Here is a 14,038-nt window from a genome sequence, read left to right as displayed (position 1 = left end):
TTGCAGAGGCAATTAGATTGATATTTCATTTCTTTCTGGTTTTGGGGACTCTTTCTTTTCTCAACCCTTGCTGTTTCTGTCATGCTCTATGCATCCACCCCACTTTCCCCATCCCATCTCAACACCTACATAATTATTTCAGTGAGCTTGGGTTTCTACACAATATAAGATCTTTCACTTAGGCAGTTTTCTTGGTCAACCCTGCAAAAATCTCCAGGGCAAGAAATTTCAAGCTAATGGGTTATCTACTTAAGAGGGAAGAAGGTAAAGTATAGAGGAAATGAACAAAATTAATGTGTTAATAAATTGTCATATCACAAAATGAATGTATAATTATATAATGGCGAGGGTTTTTTTGTCAGTGTATTCTCAGTTTCCTATGGCTGCTACACAAAGTAACACAAACTTGGTGGCTTAAAACAATAGAAATTTATTATCTTGCGGTTCTGAAGGCCTGAAGTCAGAAATCAGTATTACTGTGCTGAAATCAAAGTATCTGCAGGTACATGTTCTTCCGGAGGCTCTAGGGAATAATCTATTCCTTGCCTCTTTCAGCTTCTGTAGGCTGCCAGCCTTCCTTGGCTTGTGGCCATATCACTCCATTCCTCAAAGGGCAGCATCTTCAAATCTCTCCCTGCCCTGTCTTCACATCACCTTCTCCTCTGTGTGTGTCAAATCTTCCTCTGCCTCTCTCCTATAAGGCACTGTGATGGCGTTTAGGGCCCACCTAGATAATCCGGGATAATCTCCCCATCGAAAACTCCTTATTTTAATCATATCTGTAAAGACTCTTTTCCACATAAGTAACCTTCAGAGGTTGCAAAGATTAGCACCTGATCTCTTTGGGAGCCATTAGCAGCCTCCCACATGAGGTAATATCTCCCATCTTTAAAACAACTTTCTTTAACTGTATAGTCTCTTCTTTCCTTTAGAGCAGAACTCCTTGAAAGAGGTGTCCATACTCACTTCCTCTTTCATTCTTTCTTGAACGCACAGCAATCAGAACTCCACTGGATCTCCCTTGGGTCAAGGTCACCATTGGCCTCTATGTTACCTAATCAGTTCTCAGTAATCACCACTTGATGTAACAGTAGCAGCTGACACAATTGATATCATCTTTCTTGAAACACTTTTTCATTTTGTCTCTGGTACATCCTCTTTCTTGGTTCTCCTCCTGCGTCATGGCCCTCTCCCCAGTCTTCTTTTGCTGGTCCTTCCTCACCTTCTTTTTAACCTCGAAGTGCGTCAGTCTCTGACGTCTTCTTTTCTGCATGTTTACGCAATCTAAGTCACCTCATTCAGTCCGTCTGTGTATGGATGTTTAACATTTGCCTTTGAGTGTATAATTGGCATCTCAGACTCGACAAGTCCTAACTGAACTCTTGATTTCTTCCCCAAACCTACACCCGCTTCTGTCTTCTCCAGATCAGTAAATAGTAACGCCATTCTTCCAGTGGCTTTTGAAACAGTGGTTGCAATCTGCCGAAAAATCCTAACGCCTTTACCTTTGAAATATACCTAGAATCTCACCTGTTCTACCACTGTCAGTCTATTCCAAGATACCATCATCTCTTGCCTGGATTATTGGAATAGTTTACTAACTGGTCTCATGGCTTCCACCCAGCCCCCACCCTCTGCCCCAGTCTATTTGTTGCACAATAGCTTAAGTGATTCTGTAAAAAACTTGTCATACAGTATCAGTCCTGTGCTCAAAATTCTCCAGTTGCTTACTTATTCAGAGTAAACTCCATAGTCCTTACAGCTGCCTCTCAAGTTCCTTATGATCAGGTTCCCATTATCTCTTCAGGCCTCATCCTCTACTATTATATCCTTTAAGTACTCCTCTCCAGTCGCAGTGACCTCTTTGTGTGCCTCATACATGCTTAGCACCAACCTCAGGGCCTTTGCACATGCTTTTCTTTCCTGCCTGGTGTCTGCATTGTTTGATATCTACGTGGTTTAATCCCTTTCTTCTTTTGGGTCTCTGCTCAAAGATCACTTTGAGAGAACTTTTCTGTATAAATAAGAGCCCCCTGTCATCACTCTCCAACCCTCCTGCCCTGTTTTATTTTTCTTTATACCACTTATAATCACCTGGTACATATTTGTTTAGCTCTTTCCTATCTGTCTCTCCCTACTCAATTGTAAGTTCTGTGAGGACAGGGTCTTAACTTTATTTACAGCTGAATCCAAATGCCTAGAATGGCACCTGGCACATAGTTGGTGCCTAATAAATACTTGTTGAATGGATGGATGCATGAATTAATATATAGGTGCTATGAATAAAAGGTACAGGGTGCTATGAATAAAATGTGGGTTCTGGGGACAGACTGTGTGAATACCTCCCTGAGGAAGTGGCATGTATGTTGAGACATAATGGGGATGAGGGAATGGAGTTGGCATTGCAGTCAGTTAGAATAACATGTACAAAGGCCCTGTGGCTGGATGGGAGCATGATAAATTCATGGGACTGAGAGGGGACCACTATGGTTGGAGCTCAGAGAGTGAGGGAGGGTGTAGTTACAGAAGAATCTGAAGAGATAGGCAAGGAAGAGGCCATGAAGAGCCCTGAAAACTGAGTTTAGACTCAGATCTTTACTGCAGGAGTAACAAGAAGCTATTGAACTCAAAAATCTTGTACCTGAATGTCCATAGCAGCATTATTCATTATAGCCAAAGAGTGGCAACAACTCAAATATCCATCAACCGACTGATGATGGATAAACAAAATATGGTCTCTCCATACAATGGAATATTATTCAGCCATAAAAAGGAAGAAACTACTGATACATGCTACAGCATGTAGGAAACTTGAAAACATTATGCTAAGTGAAAGAAGTCAGACATAAAAGATCATATATTATATGGTTCCATTCAGATAAAATGCCCAGAATTGGCAAATCCACAGAGACACAAAGTAGATTAGTGGTTTTTAAGAGCAGAGAGAATGGTGGGGGTGCGGAGATGAACAGTGACTGTTAATGGTTATGGGGCCTCTTTTTTTGGGGTGACGAAGATGTTCCAGAATTAGTGGTGATGGTTGCACAACTTTGTAAATATATGAAAGCAACTGAATTGTATACTTTGAAATGGTAAATATTAGGGTATGTGAGTTATATCTCAGTATTTAAAAAGAAGCTATTGAAGAGGCTTAATCCAGGATGAAGGGTAGCTGCATTTGATAAGACAAGATTTACATTTTGGGAATGGATTAGGGATTAGCAGTTAGGGCCTTAAGAGAAAATGCAGAGACCCCAGCAAGGAGCCTTTTGCAACAGTCCAGAGAAGGAGACAGAGTTAAAATCTACCAGATTTACTAATAGGCTGGATTTTAGGGCTGAGGGAGAGAGAAGGCAAGGATATCTCCTACTTGTCAAGATAGTCTTGACAGATTCCAAGCACTGTAATTTGGGTTTTTACCTGAAATAGGTCTTAAAAAATGGTACTCAGAATTTTAAAAAAATTAACTTACAGTGATAAAATTCTATATCAGCTTTAATTGTTCTAAATAAATATGATATACTTGTCTTTATGATATTGATAATGAGAATATGATCTTTGAAAAATATTAACATATAATTTGTACGAGCTTGCAAGAGCCTGTTAAACATACCTGCATTATGAGCTCCTCCCCAAGATACTATTTGAAATCCACCTGGATTCATGGCGCTTTATATTGTGATTCTTTGATGATCTCATTAACTTTAGTCCCAAGAAGACTGCTGTGTCACATCCAGGCCAATGGCTTTATGAAGGAAAGAAGCCAAGTGAAACAGATCTGCTCTGCAATGATGGTCCACTTCTTCACGAAAACGTACGCAAAGGAGTCAGCGACTTCTGCAGCTGGGCTACTAAGTTTGTAAGTTACTGGTAATACTTACAAGTCGAGCTCAGAGTTGCTTTTGTTAAAAAACAGTGTTTGGATATAATCTAAGTCAAATAGGCAAAGTCGTAAAGGAATGTTTTGACTCTCCCACTGTTTAAAATAGAATGTTTTTTGTAGGTGAAATTTCTGGAAAGTTTGCAAGCTTACAGCCAATGTTTGAATGTTTATTGTTTATACGTACATTGCTGTTGTTTCATATATTTTTTTTTAATTTTTTAATTTTTTAATTTTTTTATTATTATTTTTTTAATTAGCTTTTTATTTTGGAATTGTTTTAGATTTATAGAAAAGTTTCAAAAACAGTAAGAAGTGTCCCATATAGCTCATACTCAGTTCCTCCTATTAATAACATCTCTCATGTTAATAATTAGTTTGGTACACTTTAAAAAATTAATGTGCCATTATCAATACATTTTTAAAAATTTTATTTATTTTTTTATACAGTAAGTTCTTATTAGTCATCCATTTTATACACATCAGTGTACACATGTCAATCCCAATCACCCAATTCATCACACCACCACCCCCACCCCCCTGCCACTTTCCCCCCTTGGTGTCCATACGTTTGTTCTCTACATCTGTGTCTAAATTTCTGCCCTGCAAACCAGTTCATCTGTACCATTTTTCTAGGTTCCACATATATGCGTTAATATATGATATTTGTTTTTCTGACTTACTTCACTCTGTATGACAGTCTCTAGATCCATCCATGTCTCTACAAATGACCCAATTTCGTTCCTTTTTATGGCTGAGTAATATTCCATTGTATATATGTACCACATCTTCTTTATCCATTCGTCTGTCGATGGGCATTTAGGTTGCTTCCATGACCTGGCCATTGTAAGTAGTGGTGCAATGAACATTGGGGTGCATGTGTCTTTTTCAATTATGGTTTTCTCTGGGTGTATGCCCAGTAGTGGGATTGCTGGGTCATATGGTAATTCTATTTTTAGTTTTTTAAGGAACCTCCATACTGTTCTCCATAGTGGCTGTATCAATTTACATTCCCACCAACAGTGCAAGAGGGTTCCCTTTTCTCCACACCCTCTCCAGCATTTGTTGTTTGTAGATTTTCTGATGATGCCCATTCTAACTGGTGTGAGGTGATACCTAATTGTAGTTTTGATTTGCATTTCTATAATAATTAGCGATGTTGAGCAGCTTTTCATGTGCTTCTTAGCCATCTCTATGTCTTCTTTGGAGAAATGTCTACTTAGGTCTTCTGCCCATTTTTGGATTGGGTTGTTTGTTTTTTTAATATTGAGCTTCATGAGCTGTTTATATATTTTGGAGATTAATCCTTTGTCCGTTGATTCGTTTGCAAATATTTTCCCCCATTTTGAGGGTTGTCTTTTCGTCTTGTTTATGGTTTCCTTTGCTGTGCAAAAACTTTTAAGTTTCATTAGGTCCCATTTGTTTATTTTTGTTTTTATTTCCATTACTCTAGGAGGTGGATCAAAAAAGATCTTGCTGTGATTTATGTCAAAGAGTGTTCTTCCTATGTTTTCCTCTAAGAGTTTGATAGTGTCCGGTCTTACATTTAGGTCTTTAATCCATTTTGAGTTTATTTTTGTGTATGGTGTTAGGGAGTGTTCTAATTTCATTCTTTTACATGTAGCTGTCCAGTTTTCCCAGCACCACTTACTGAAGAGACTGTCTTTTCTCCATTGTATATCCTTGCCTCCTTTGTCATAGATTAGTTGACCATAGGTGCATGGGTTTATCTCTGGGCTTTCTATCTTGTTCCATTGATCTGTGTTTCTGTTTTTGTGCCAGTACCATATTGTCTTGATTACTGTAGCTTTGTAGTATAGTCTGAAGTCAGGGAGTCTGATTCCTCCAGCTCCGTATTTTTCCCTCAAGACTGCTTTGGCTATTCGGGGTCTTTTGTGTCTCCATACAAATTTTAAGATTTTTTGTACTAGTTCCATAAAAAATGCCATTGGTAATTTGATAGGGATTGCATTGAATCTGTAGATTGCTTTGGGTAGTACAGTCATTTTCACAATATTGATTCTTCCAATCCAAGAACATGGTGTATCTCTCCATCTGTTGGTATCATCTTTAATTTCTTTCATCAGTGTCTTATAGTTTTCTGCATACAGGTCTTTTGTCTCCCTAGGTAGGTTTATTCCTAGGTATTTTATTCTTTTTGTTGCAATGGTAAATGGGAGTATTTCCTTAATTTCTCTTTCAGATTTTTCATCATTATTGTATAGGAATGCAAGAGATTTCTGTGCATTAATTTTGTATCCTGCAACTTTACCAAATTCATTGATTAGCTCTAGTAGTTTTCTGGCGGCATCTTTAGGATTCTCTATGTATAGTATCATGTCATCTGCAAACAGTGACAGTTTTACCTCTTCTTTTCCAATTTGTATTCCTTTTATTTCTTTTTCTTCTCTGATTGCTGTGGCTAGGACTTCCAAAACTATGTTGAATAATAGTGGTGAGAGTGGACATCCTTGTCTTGTTCCTGATCTTAGAGGAAATGCTTTCAGTTTTTCACCATTGATAATGATGTTTGCTGTGGGTTTGTCGTATATGGCCTTTATTATGTTGAGGTAATACCTCAACATAATTGAGGTAATACCTCTGCCCACTTTCTGGAGAGTTTTTATCATAAATGGGTGTTGAATTTTGTCAAAAGCTTTTTCTGCATCTATTGAGATGATCATATGGTTTTTATTCTTCAGTTTGATAATATGGTGTATCACATTGATTGATTTGCACATATTGAAGAATCCTTGCATCCTTGGGGTAAATCCTGCTTGATCATGGTGTATGATCCTTTTAATGTGTTGTTGGATTCTGTTTGCTAGTATTTTGTTGAGGATTTTTGCATCTATATTCATGAGTGATATTGGTCTATAATTTTCTTTTTTTGTAGTATCTTTGTCTGGTTTTGGTATTAGGGAGATGGTGGCCTCATAGAATGAGTTTGGGAGTGTTCCTTCCTCTGCAATTTTTTGGAAGAGTTTGAGAAGGATGGGTTTTAGCTCTTCTCTAAATTTTTGATAGAATTCACCTGTGAAGCCATCTGGTCCTGGACTTTTGTTTGTTGGAAGATTTTTAATCACAGTTTCAGTTTCATTCATTGTGATTGGTCTGTTCATATTTCTGTTTCTTCCTGGTTCAGTCTTGGAAGGTTATACCTTTCTAAGAATTTGTCCATTTCTTCCAGGTTGTCCATTTTATTGGCATAGAGTTGCTTGTAGTAGTCTCTTAGGATGCTTTGTATTTCTGCGGTGTTCGTTGTAACTTCTCCTTTTTCATTTCTAATTTTATTGATTTGAGTCCTCTCCCTCTTTTTCTTGATGAGTCTGGCTAATGGTTTATCAATTTTGTTTATCTTCTCAAAGAACCAGCTTTTAGTTTTATTGATCTTTGCTCTTGTTTCTTTGTTTCTATTTCATTTATTTCTGCTCTGATCTTTATGATTTGTTTCCTTCTACTAACTTTGGGTTTTCTTTGTTCTTCTTTCTCTAGTTCCTTTAGGTGTAAGGTTAGATTGTTTATTTGAGATTTTTCTTGTTTCTTGAGGTAAGCTTGTATAGCTATAAACCTCCCTCTTAGAACAGCCTTTGCTGCATCCCATAGGTTTTGGATCGTCATGTTTTCATTGTCATTTGTCTCTAGGTACTTTTTGATTTTCTCTTTGATTTCTTCAGTGATCTCTTGGTTATTTAGTAATGTACTGTTTAGCCTCCATGTGTTTGTGTTTTTTACGTTTTTTTCCCTGTAATTCATTTGTAATCTCATAGCGTTGTGGTCAGAAAAGACGCTTGATATGATTTCAATTTTCTTAAATTTACCGAGGCTTGATTTGTGACCCAAGATGTGATCTATCCTGGAGAGTGTTCCATGCGTACTTGAGAAGAAAGTGTAATCTGCTGTTTTTGGATGGAATGTCCTATAAATATCAATTAAATCTATCTGGTCTATTGTGTCATTTAAACCTTGTGTTTCCTTATTAATTTTCTGTTTGGATGATCTGTTCATTGGTGTAAGTGAGGTGTTAAAGTCCCCCACAATTATTGTGTTATGTCAATTTCCTCTTTTATAGCTGTTAGCAGTTGCCTTATGTATTGAGGTGCTCCTATGTTGGGTGCATATATATTTATAATTGCTATATCTTCTTCTTGGATTGATTCATTGATCATTATGTAGTGTCCTTCCTTGTCTCTTGTAACATTCTTTATTTTAAAGTCTATTTTACCTGATATGAGTATTGCCACTCCAACTTTCTTTTGATTTCCATTTGCATGGAATATCTTTTACCATCCCTTCACTTTCAGTCTCTATGTCCCTAGGTCTGAAGTGGGTCTCTTGTAGGCCACATATATATGGGTCTTGTTTTTGTATCCATTCAGTGAGCCTGTGTCTTTTGGTTGGAGCATTTAATCCATTCACGTTTAAGGTAATTATCGATATGTATGTTCTTATTACTATTTTCTTAATTGTTTTGGGTTTGTTTTTGTAGGTCCTTTTCTTTTCTTGTGCTTCCCACTTATAGAAGGTCCTTTAGCATTTGTTGTACAGCTGGTTTGGTGGTGCTGAATTCTCTTAGCTTTTGCTTGTCTGTAAAACTTGATTTCTCCATTGAATCTGAATGAGATCCTTGCTGGGTAGAGTAATCTTGGTTGTAGGTTCTTCCCTTTCATCACTTTAAATATGTCATGCCACTCCCTTCTGGCTTGTAGAGTTTCTGTCGTTTTTCCCTTGCTGCTTTCAATAGTTTTTCTTTGTCTTTAATTTTTGCCAATTTGATTATTATGTGTCTCAGCGTGTTTCTCCTTGGGGTTATACTGTATGGGACTCTCTGTGCTTCCTGGACTTGGGTGGCAATTTCCTTTCCCATGTTAGGGAAGTTTTCTACTATAATCTCTTCAAATATTTTCTTGGGTCCTTTCTCTCTCTCTTCTCCTTCTGGGACCCCTATCATGCAAATGTTTTTGGATTTAATGTTGTCCCAGAGGTGTTTTAGGCTGTCTTCATTTCTTTTCATTCTTTTTTCTTTATTCTGTTTTTTACCTCATTGATTCTGCTTGCTCTACTTTATACCCCTGACTCGATTAAATGACCCCTGTCTATAAATTTCACTCCAACATCAGCTTCAGTTGCTAATGACCTCATTCTCTATATTCCCCTACTTATATATTCCAAAGTAGGATTGTGTTGAGCCTGTAGAGCAGGAAAAAATAATTTTCCTTTTATTCTTCTAAGTTCTCTCTGGGATCTCTATAACTAAAGACAGATTAACAAGAGAAAAACAAACAGAAGTTTATTAAGAAGTATACCTCATGTATACATGGGAGATACCCAGGGAAAAATGACTAACTCTCCTAGGTGGCTTAGAATTAAGGCTCAAATACCAACTTCCACCAAAGACAAAGAGAGAAAGGTGTGGGGAGTCAGTAATGAGGAGGTGACCAGGAAGAAATAGGAGAACAAGAGTATGGTTTATTATGCAGATTTAAGTGGGTGCCTTTTCCTTTGCTAAGAGTGTCTTATGATTTAAAGTCTTCCTTCTCTTCCTGGAATGGAGAGGGAGACAGCCTTACAAGTGGAGATTTTTTTTAATAAATATAAATTTCACTTAAAGGGTGACTTCTACTCCGTTTCTAGATCATTTCCTGCACCGTCTGCTGTTTCTCAAAATCATCAGCTCAAAATAAGCCTTAAGCCAGAGGCATATTTTGGGGTGCTATATTCTACTATCCTTCAAATCTAAGTTATCTTTCAGCCATATCATAGATCCACGGTCAGCCTACAGATTAGGGGCTCTTAATGTGCCCATCTGTACTCCTGCCAGCTATGGCTGGGGGAGGGGAGGCAGGTTTGTTCTGTGCACAAAACATGGCTGACTAAAAGGAGCCCATGGCTTCAGTAGGAGCCCCGAACAGGGCAGCTTCCCGTATAAGGGGCTGTGGGCAGAACACCCACTAACATTTCTAGACATGTCTGGAAAATACCTCTAAAGATGTTCCTACTATAAAGTGTTGGAGATGTTTGCTTTTGATCAAACAGACTGAATTTTCCTCAGCACCACTATCTCCCTCAGGACTCACTGCTTCTTGTAGGTCCTAAGTTGTCTCTTAATGCACTGACAAAGCTCTCCAGACCCCAAATACTTCTTGTCTCCTATAAACGGTGACTGAGCACTTTCTACCTCTCCTTTAAACTACCTCTCTCTTCTCCGGCCATGGTCGAATACCTCCTGTAGATTAAAGAAGGAAGAAGGAGCATTTCACCATTTGTCCTTGACTCATGCCCTGTGCTGTTCTTCCAGGGGGGCCTGAACATTGATGAGGAGTTCATCCTGAAACAGTTTAACATTGACTATCAGAGCAAACCAAGCTATAATGTGCTCCATACAATGAGACCCAACCAGGTTCCTCTGGAGCTAAAGAAAAGGATTGGGCTAAATAAACTGCAGGAGCCACAGTTTTTCCAGAAACTACACTATGAGCAGAGACTTCAGAAACCACAGGTAACTGCAAAAAGGGAGAAGACTGAGAATCAAAGGAAATTAAATTGTATTAAAATATTAAATGTTCTTGACTTCTGGTACTTCAGAAGGCACTGACCTTTTTCAATAAAATTCTTGAAATTTTTTTGATGTTTAATATTTGTAAAAAATACAATAAATAAACAAACATTTGTTAAATGAATGAATATTTAATACATCTTAAAAAGTCAGTTATACAAACAAGGCAGGCCATTCAGCATTATTGTTAATATCTGAACAGTCATTATTTCTCTCTTTATGTGTTTTATATGTTGAGACAACCTCTTTGTGTGTTTTATATGTTGAAATCTATCTCTTTATGTGTTTTACATGTTGCAATTCTAATAGTCAGTAGAAATATACATGAATGTTATTACTGCAAGAGTAAAATGCTGCAGTTAACAATTGTGAACACTGTGTATGTCCAAAGAATTCTTGAATTTTTATGGCGGTCTTTTCGACCACAGACCATCATTCTTGACCACATGCTTGCCTGATAATTAACAAATCGCTCAGTTCCCCAGCACCAATTTCCTGTGAAGACAGAACAAGGAAGCAGAGAGGAGAAAAAACAAGCTATGTTCTAAAGGGAAGTACTATGGGCCCCTAAGTACTTTTCTACACAATGTGTTAGTGCAAATATATATACACAAGTCAAATTGTGCCAGTCCAACAACAGATTTACGTGCCTAATTGGGGGTTGGGAGTGGGGAGATTATAGAGTTAGTTTCTCTGGAAGTGAAGATAATAATTTCCCTCTGTCTTTGACACATAATCTTTGATACTATATTTCCAATATTTTTGACATACTAACTTTGTCTTTTCATAATTGAACATGATCAGCTGACCTATTTTTACATTCATGATGTTTTCCATCTTTGACTCTGTTGCATAAAGTTTATGAAAACTATGTATTCCATCACTAATTCAGCACTTTAAATCTTCCATTCTCCTCTCATCTTTCTAAAGGGTAAAATGCAGAATGATGCTGGACAGGCAAATTATATCCATGTGGTTCAGGCACATGGGGCCTGAACCACTGCTTGTTCTGAATCTGGGCTGAATGAAATTGCTCAATTCTCTGTATTTACAAATAATTGCACAAATGCTGCTTTATAAAGCATGGTGGTTATTGCCAAAATCGAACTTTTGGCTGGCCGATGGAGGATCACTATGCAAAAGTTCAAATAGATTTCCACAGAGTATCATTTTCCTTCTGCCTGAAGGACTTCCTTTAATATGTCTAGTGTAGATCTGCTGGCAATGAATTCTTCCAGCTTTTCTATGTCTGAAGATATCCTTGTTCTTCCTTCATTTTTAAAGATATTTTTGTGGGTATAGAATTCTAGGTTCAAAGTTTTTTGTTTGTTTGTTTTTAGTCCTTTAAAAATGTTGCTCCACCGTCCTCTTGGCTGTGTTGTTTCTGATGAGAAATCTTATGTCATCCTTATCTTTGTTTTTCTGGACATGTTTTTTTCTTGGCTGCTTTTAATACTTTCTCTTTGTCACTGGTTTTGAGTAGTGTGATTATTATACACATTGGTGTATATGTCTTCATGTTTCTTGTGCCTGGAAAAGTTTGATCCTTTTGGGTCTTGCTTTTAAGAACTGTTGAGAAGGGTCAAAATAATGTTTAGTCTAGGGCTAACTCCCTACTACTGACGCGAGACCCTTCTGTGTATTCTACCCAGTATGCTGTGAATCTTTGCATTTCCCAGGAGGGAAGAGGCCCTGGCCCTGTGTGCATGCAGGACACTGTTCTCTCTAATCCTTTTGGTTAGCTCTTTCCCAGACCTCAGGTGGTTTCCTCCCAAACATACGCAGATGGAGACCCTCTGCAAACCTCTGTAGGTCCCCCTCTGTGCAGCTCTTTCCTTTCTGTTACTCTGTGCTGCAAATTTTAGCTGCCTTGGTCTTCCTGGCTTCTCAGTTCTGTCTTCTCAACTCAGAAAGTCCATTAGGTTCCTGCTGGGCTCCTCCTCCTGCTCTGTGGCCTGGGAACTCTCTGAAGACAGTGAACTGGGGCAGTTGGGGGGCTTATCTCATTTTCTTTTTGCCTCTCAGGGATCACTGTCCTTTGCTATTTGATGTCCAGTGTCTTATAAACATATATATATATATATTTATATATATCCATATTTCGTTTTTTGGTTGTTGCAGGTGGAAGGGTAAATCTGGTCCCTATTCCAGGGATGGAATCTCCATCTTTATTTTCTTATTCCACATACTCTCAGGCCTGTTATCCTCTGCTCTTTGATGTTCTTTAAAACTCTGAGCTTTTCAACTACCTTACCTTTGCTCACAGTATTCTCTCTGCCTGATGTGCCCCTCTTCTCATGTCTACACTCTTACATCTTCCTTTAGACACAGGTCAGATGCCAATTTTTCTGTGGAGTTTTCTCCAGGTCCTTCGGTTGACATTAATTTATTCTTACTTCTAATCTCTCACAGCAGTTTGTGCCTCTATTGTAGCATATTTCTCTTTGCCCTATATATTCATTCATCCATTTATTTATACATTAATTCAACAAACACTTCTGAGCATCTGTTACTATGTGCCGAAAAGTGCTGGGAGCAAATGAAGGACTGTTTCCTGCATTTAAGGAGCTTACGGTCTAGTGAGGTCAATGGATAAATGACTAACTATAATGAAATGATGTCATGGTTCATCCGGGTTGTAGGAAGAAGTAACCAGTTCCACCATGCATGGGCTGAGGGTGGTACAGTTAAGACTTCACAGACGAAATTATGTTTGTACTGAATCTTGAAAGATCACCAGGTACCCAGCAACCTAACGTATTCCAGAGCTCAAGTTCTTTAGTGGAGCAGTATGTAGATTGCGTTCCTCTCCCTTCCTTTCTTTTTTCCTCTCTTTCCTCTCTTACCCTCCTTCCTTCCATTCAGTGGTTCTCAGCCAGGGCAATTTTGTCCCCCTTCCCACCCCCGCACCCCACCACGTTGGGATATTTGGCCACGTTGGAGATGACATTTTTGGTTGTCACAATTTGGAGACGCTACTGGCATCTAGTGGGTGGAGACCAGGAATGCTGCTTAACGTCTTACAATGCACAGGACAGCACCTCCGCCCCCCACCTCCAACAAAGAATTATCCAGCTCAAAATGTCAATAACGCTGAAGTTAAGAAACCTTAGGCACCTGTTGTGTCCTAAGTATTGTTCTAGATGCCAGGGGGATGTAGCAGGGAACAAGCTCAGAAGCTTACATTTTAGAAGGTGAGAGGTGAGACAACAATCAGAAAAATATACAGCATATCAAGTGGCGATAAGTGCTGTTCAGAAAAATGAGGCAGGAAAGAAGGCAAGCAGTGTTGTGAGGGGTTACCGTTTCTGAATTGGGTGGTCAGGGAAGATACAACTGAAAAGACGACCTGAAATAGGTAAGAGTGAGCCATGTGGGTGTCTTGGGGAAGAGCATTATGGAGAGGGAACAGTGAGTGCAAAGGCCCTGAGGCAGCAGTGTGATAGGTGCTCTAGAAATAGCAAGGAGGTCAGTCTGCTTGGAATGGAGGGATCATAATGCTGAATCCAGCTCTGAGAAGGGATTTCCCTCCCCTCTGCTCTGTCCCATCATCTCTGCTTCAGGCAGGTGTTTCTGGCTTGACTCTAGAATGGCCACACGTT

At 38.6% G+C, this 14,038-nt stretch overlaps 2 protein-coding genes across 3 annotated transcripts in view; one reads left to right on the top strand and one right to left on the bottom strand.

Moving 5' to 3' along the window:
- The window catches only part of LOC309661849 (uncharacterized protein), a 38,342-nt gene that overhangs the window by 8,853 nt on the left and 15,451 nt on the right, over positions 1-14,038 (bottom strand). The gene's annotated exons all lie outside the window — the stretch shown is intronic.
- FAM47E (family with sequence similarity 47 member E) overlaps positions 1-14,038 on the top strand; it is a 30,529-nt gene that overhangs the window by 9,555 nt on the left and 6,936 nt on the right. The window contains exons 4-5 of one of the 2 annotated variants that reach the window (XM_082463880.1): positions 3,709-3,859; positions 10,179-10,379. In XM_082463880.1, coding sequence (XP_082320006.1) covers positions 3,709-3,859; positions 10,179-10,379 — 352 coding nt within the window. The remainder of the gene's footprint in view (positions 1-3,708; positions 3,860-10,178; positions 10,380-14,038) is intronic. The other variant, XM_082463881.1, reaches the window with a different exon arrangement.

Source organism: Balaenoptera physalus (assembly GCF_965194825.1).
Source record: "Balaenoptera physalus genome assembly, chromosome: 5".
Taxonomy (NCBI): Eukaryota; Metazoa; Chordata; class Mammalia; order Artiodactyla; family Balaenopteridae; genus Balaenoptera; species Balaenoptera physalus.
The sequence above is the reverse complement of the archived record's forward strand: the minus strand, read 5'-3'. Positions and strand labels throughout refer to the sequence as shown.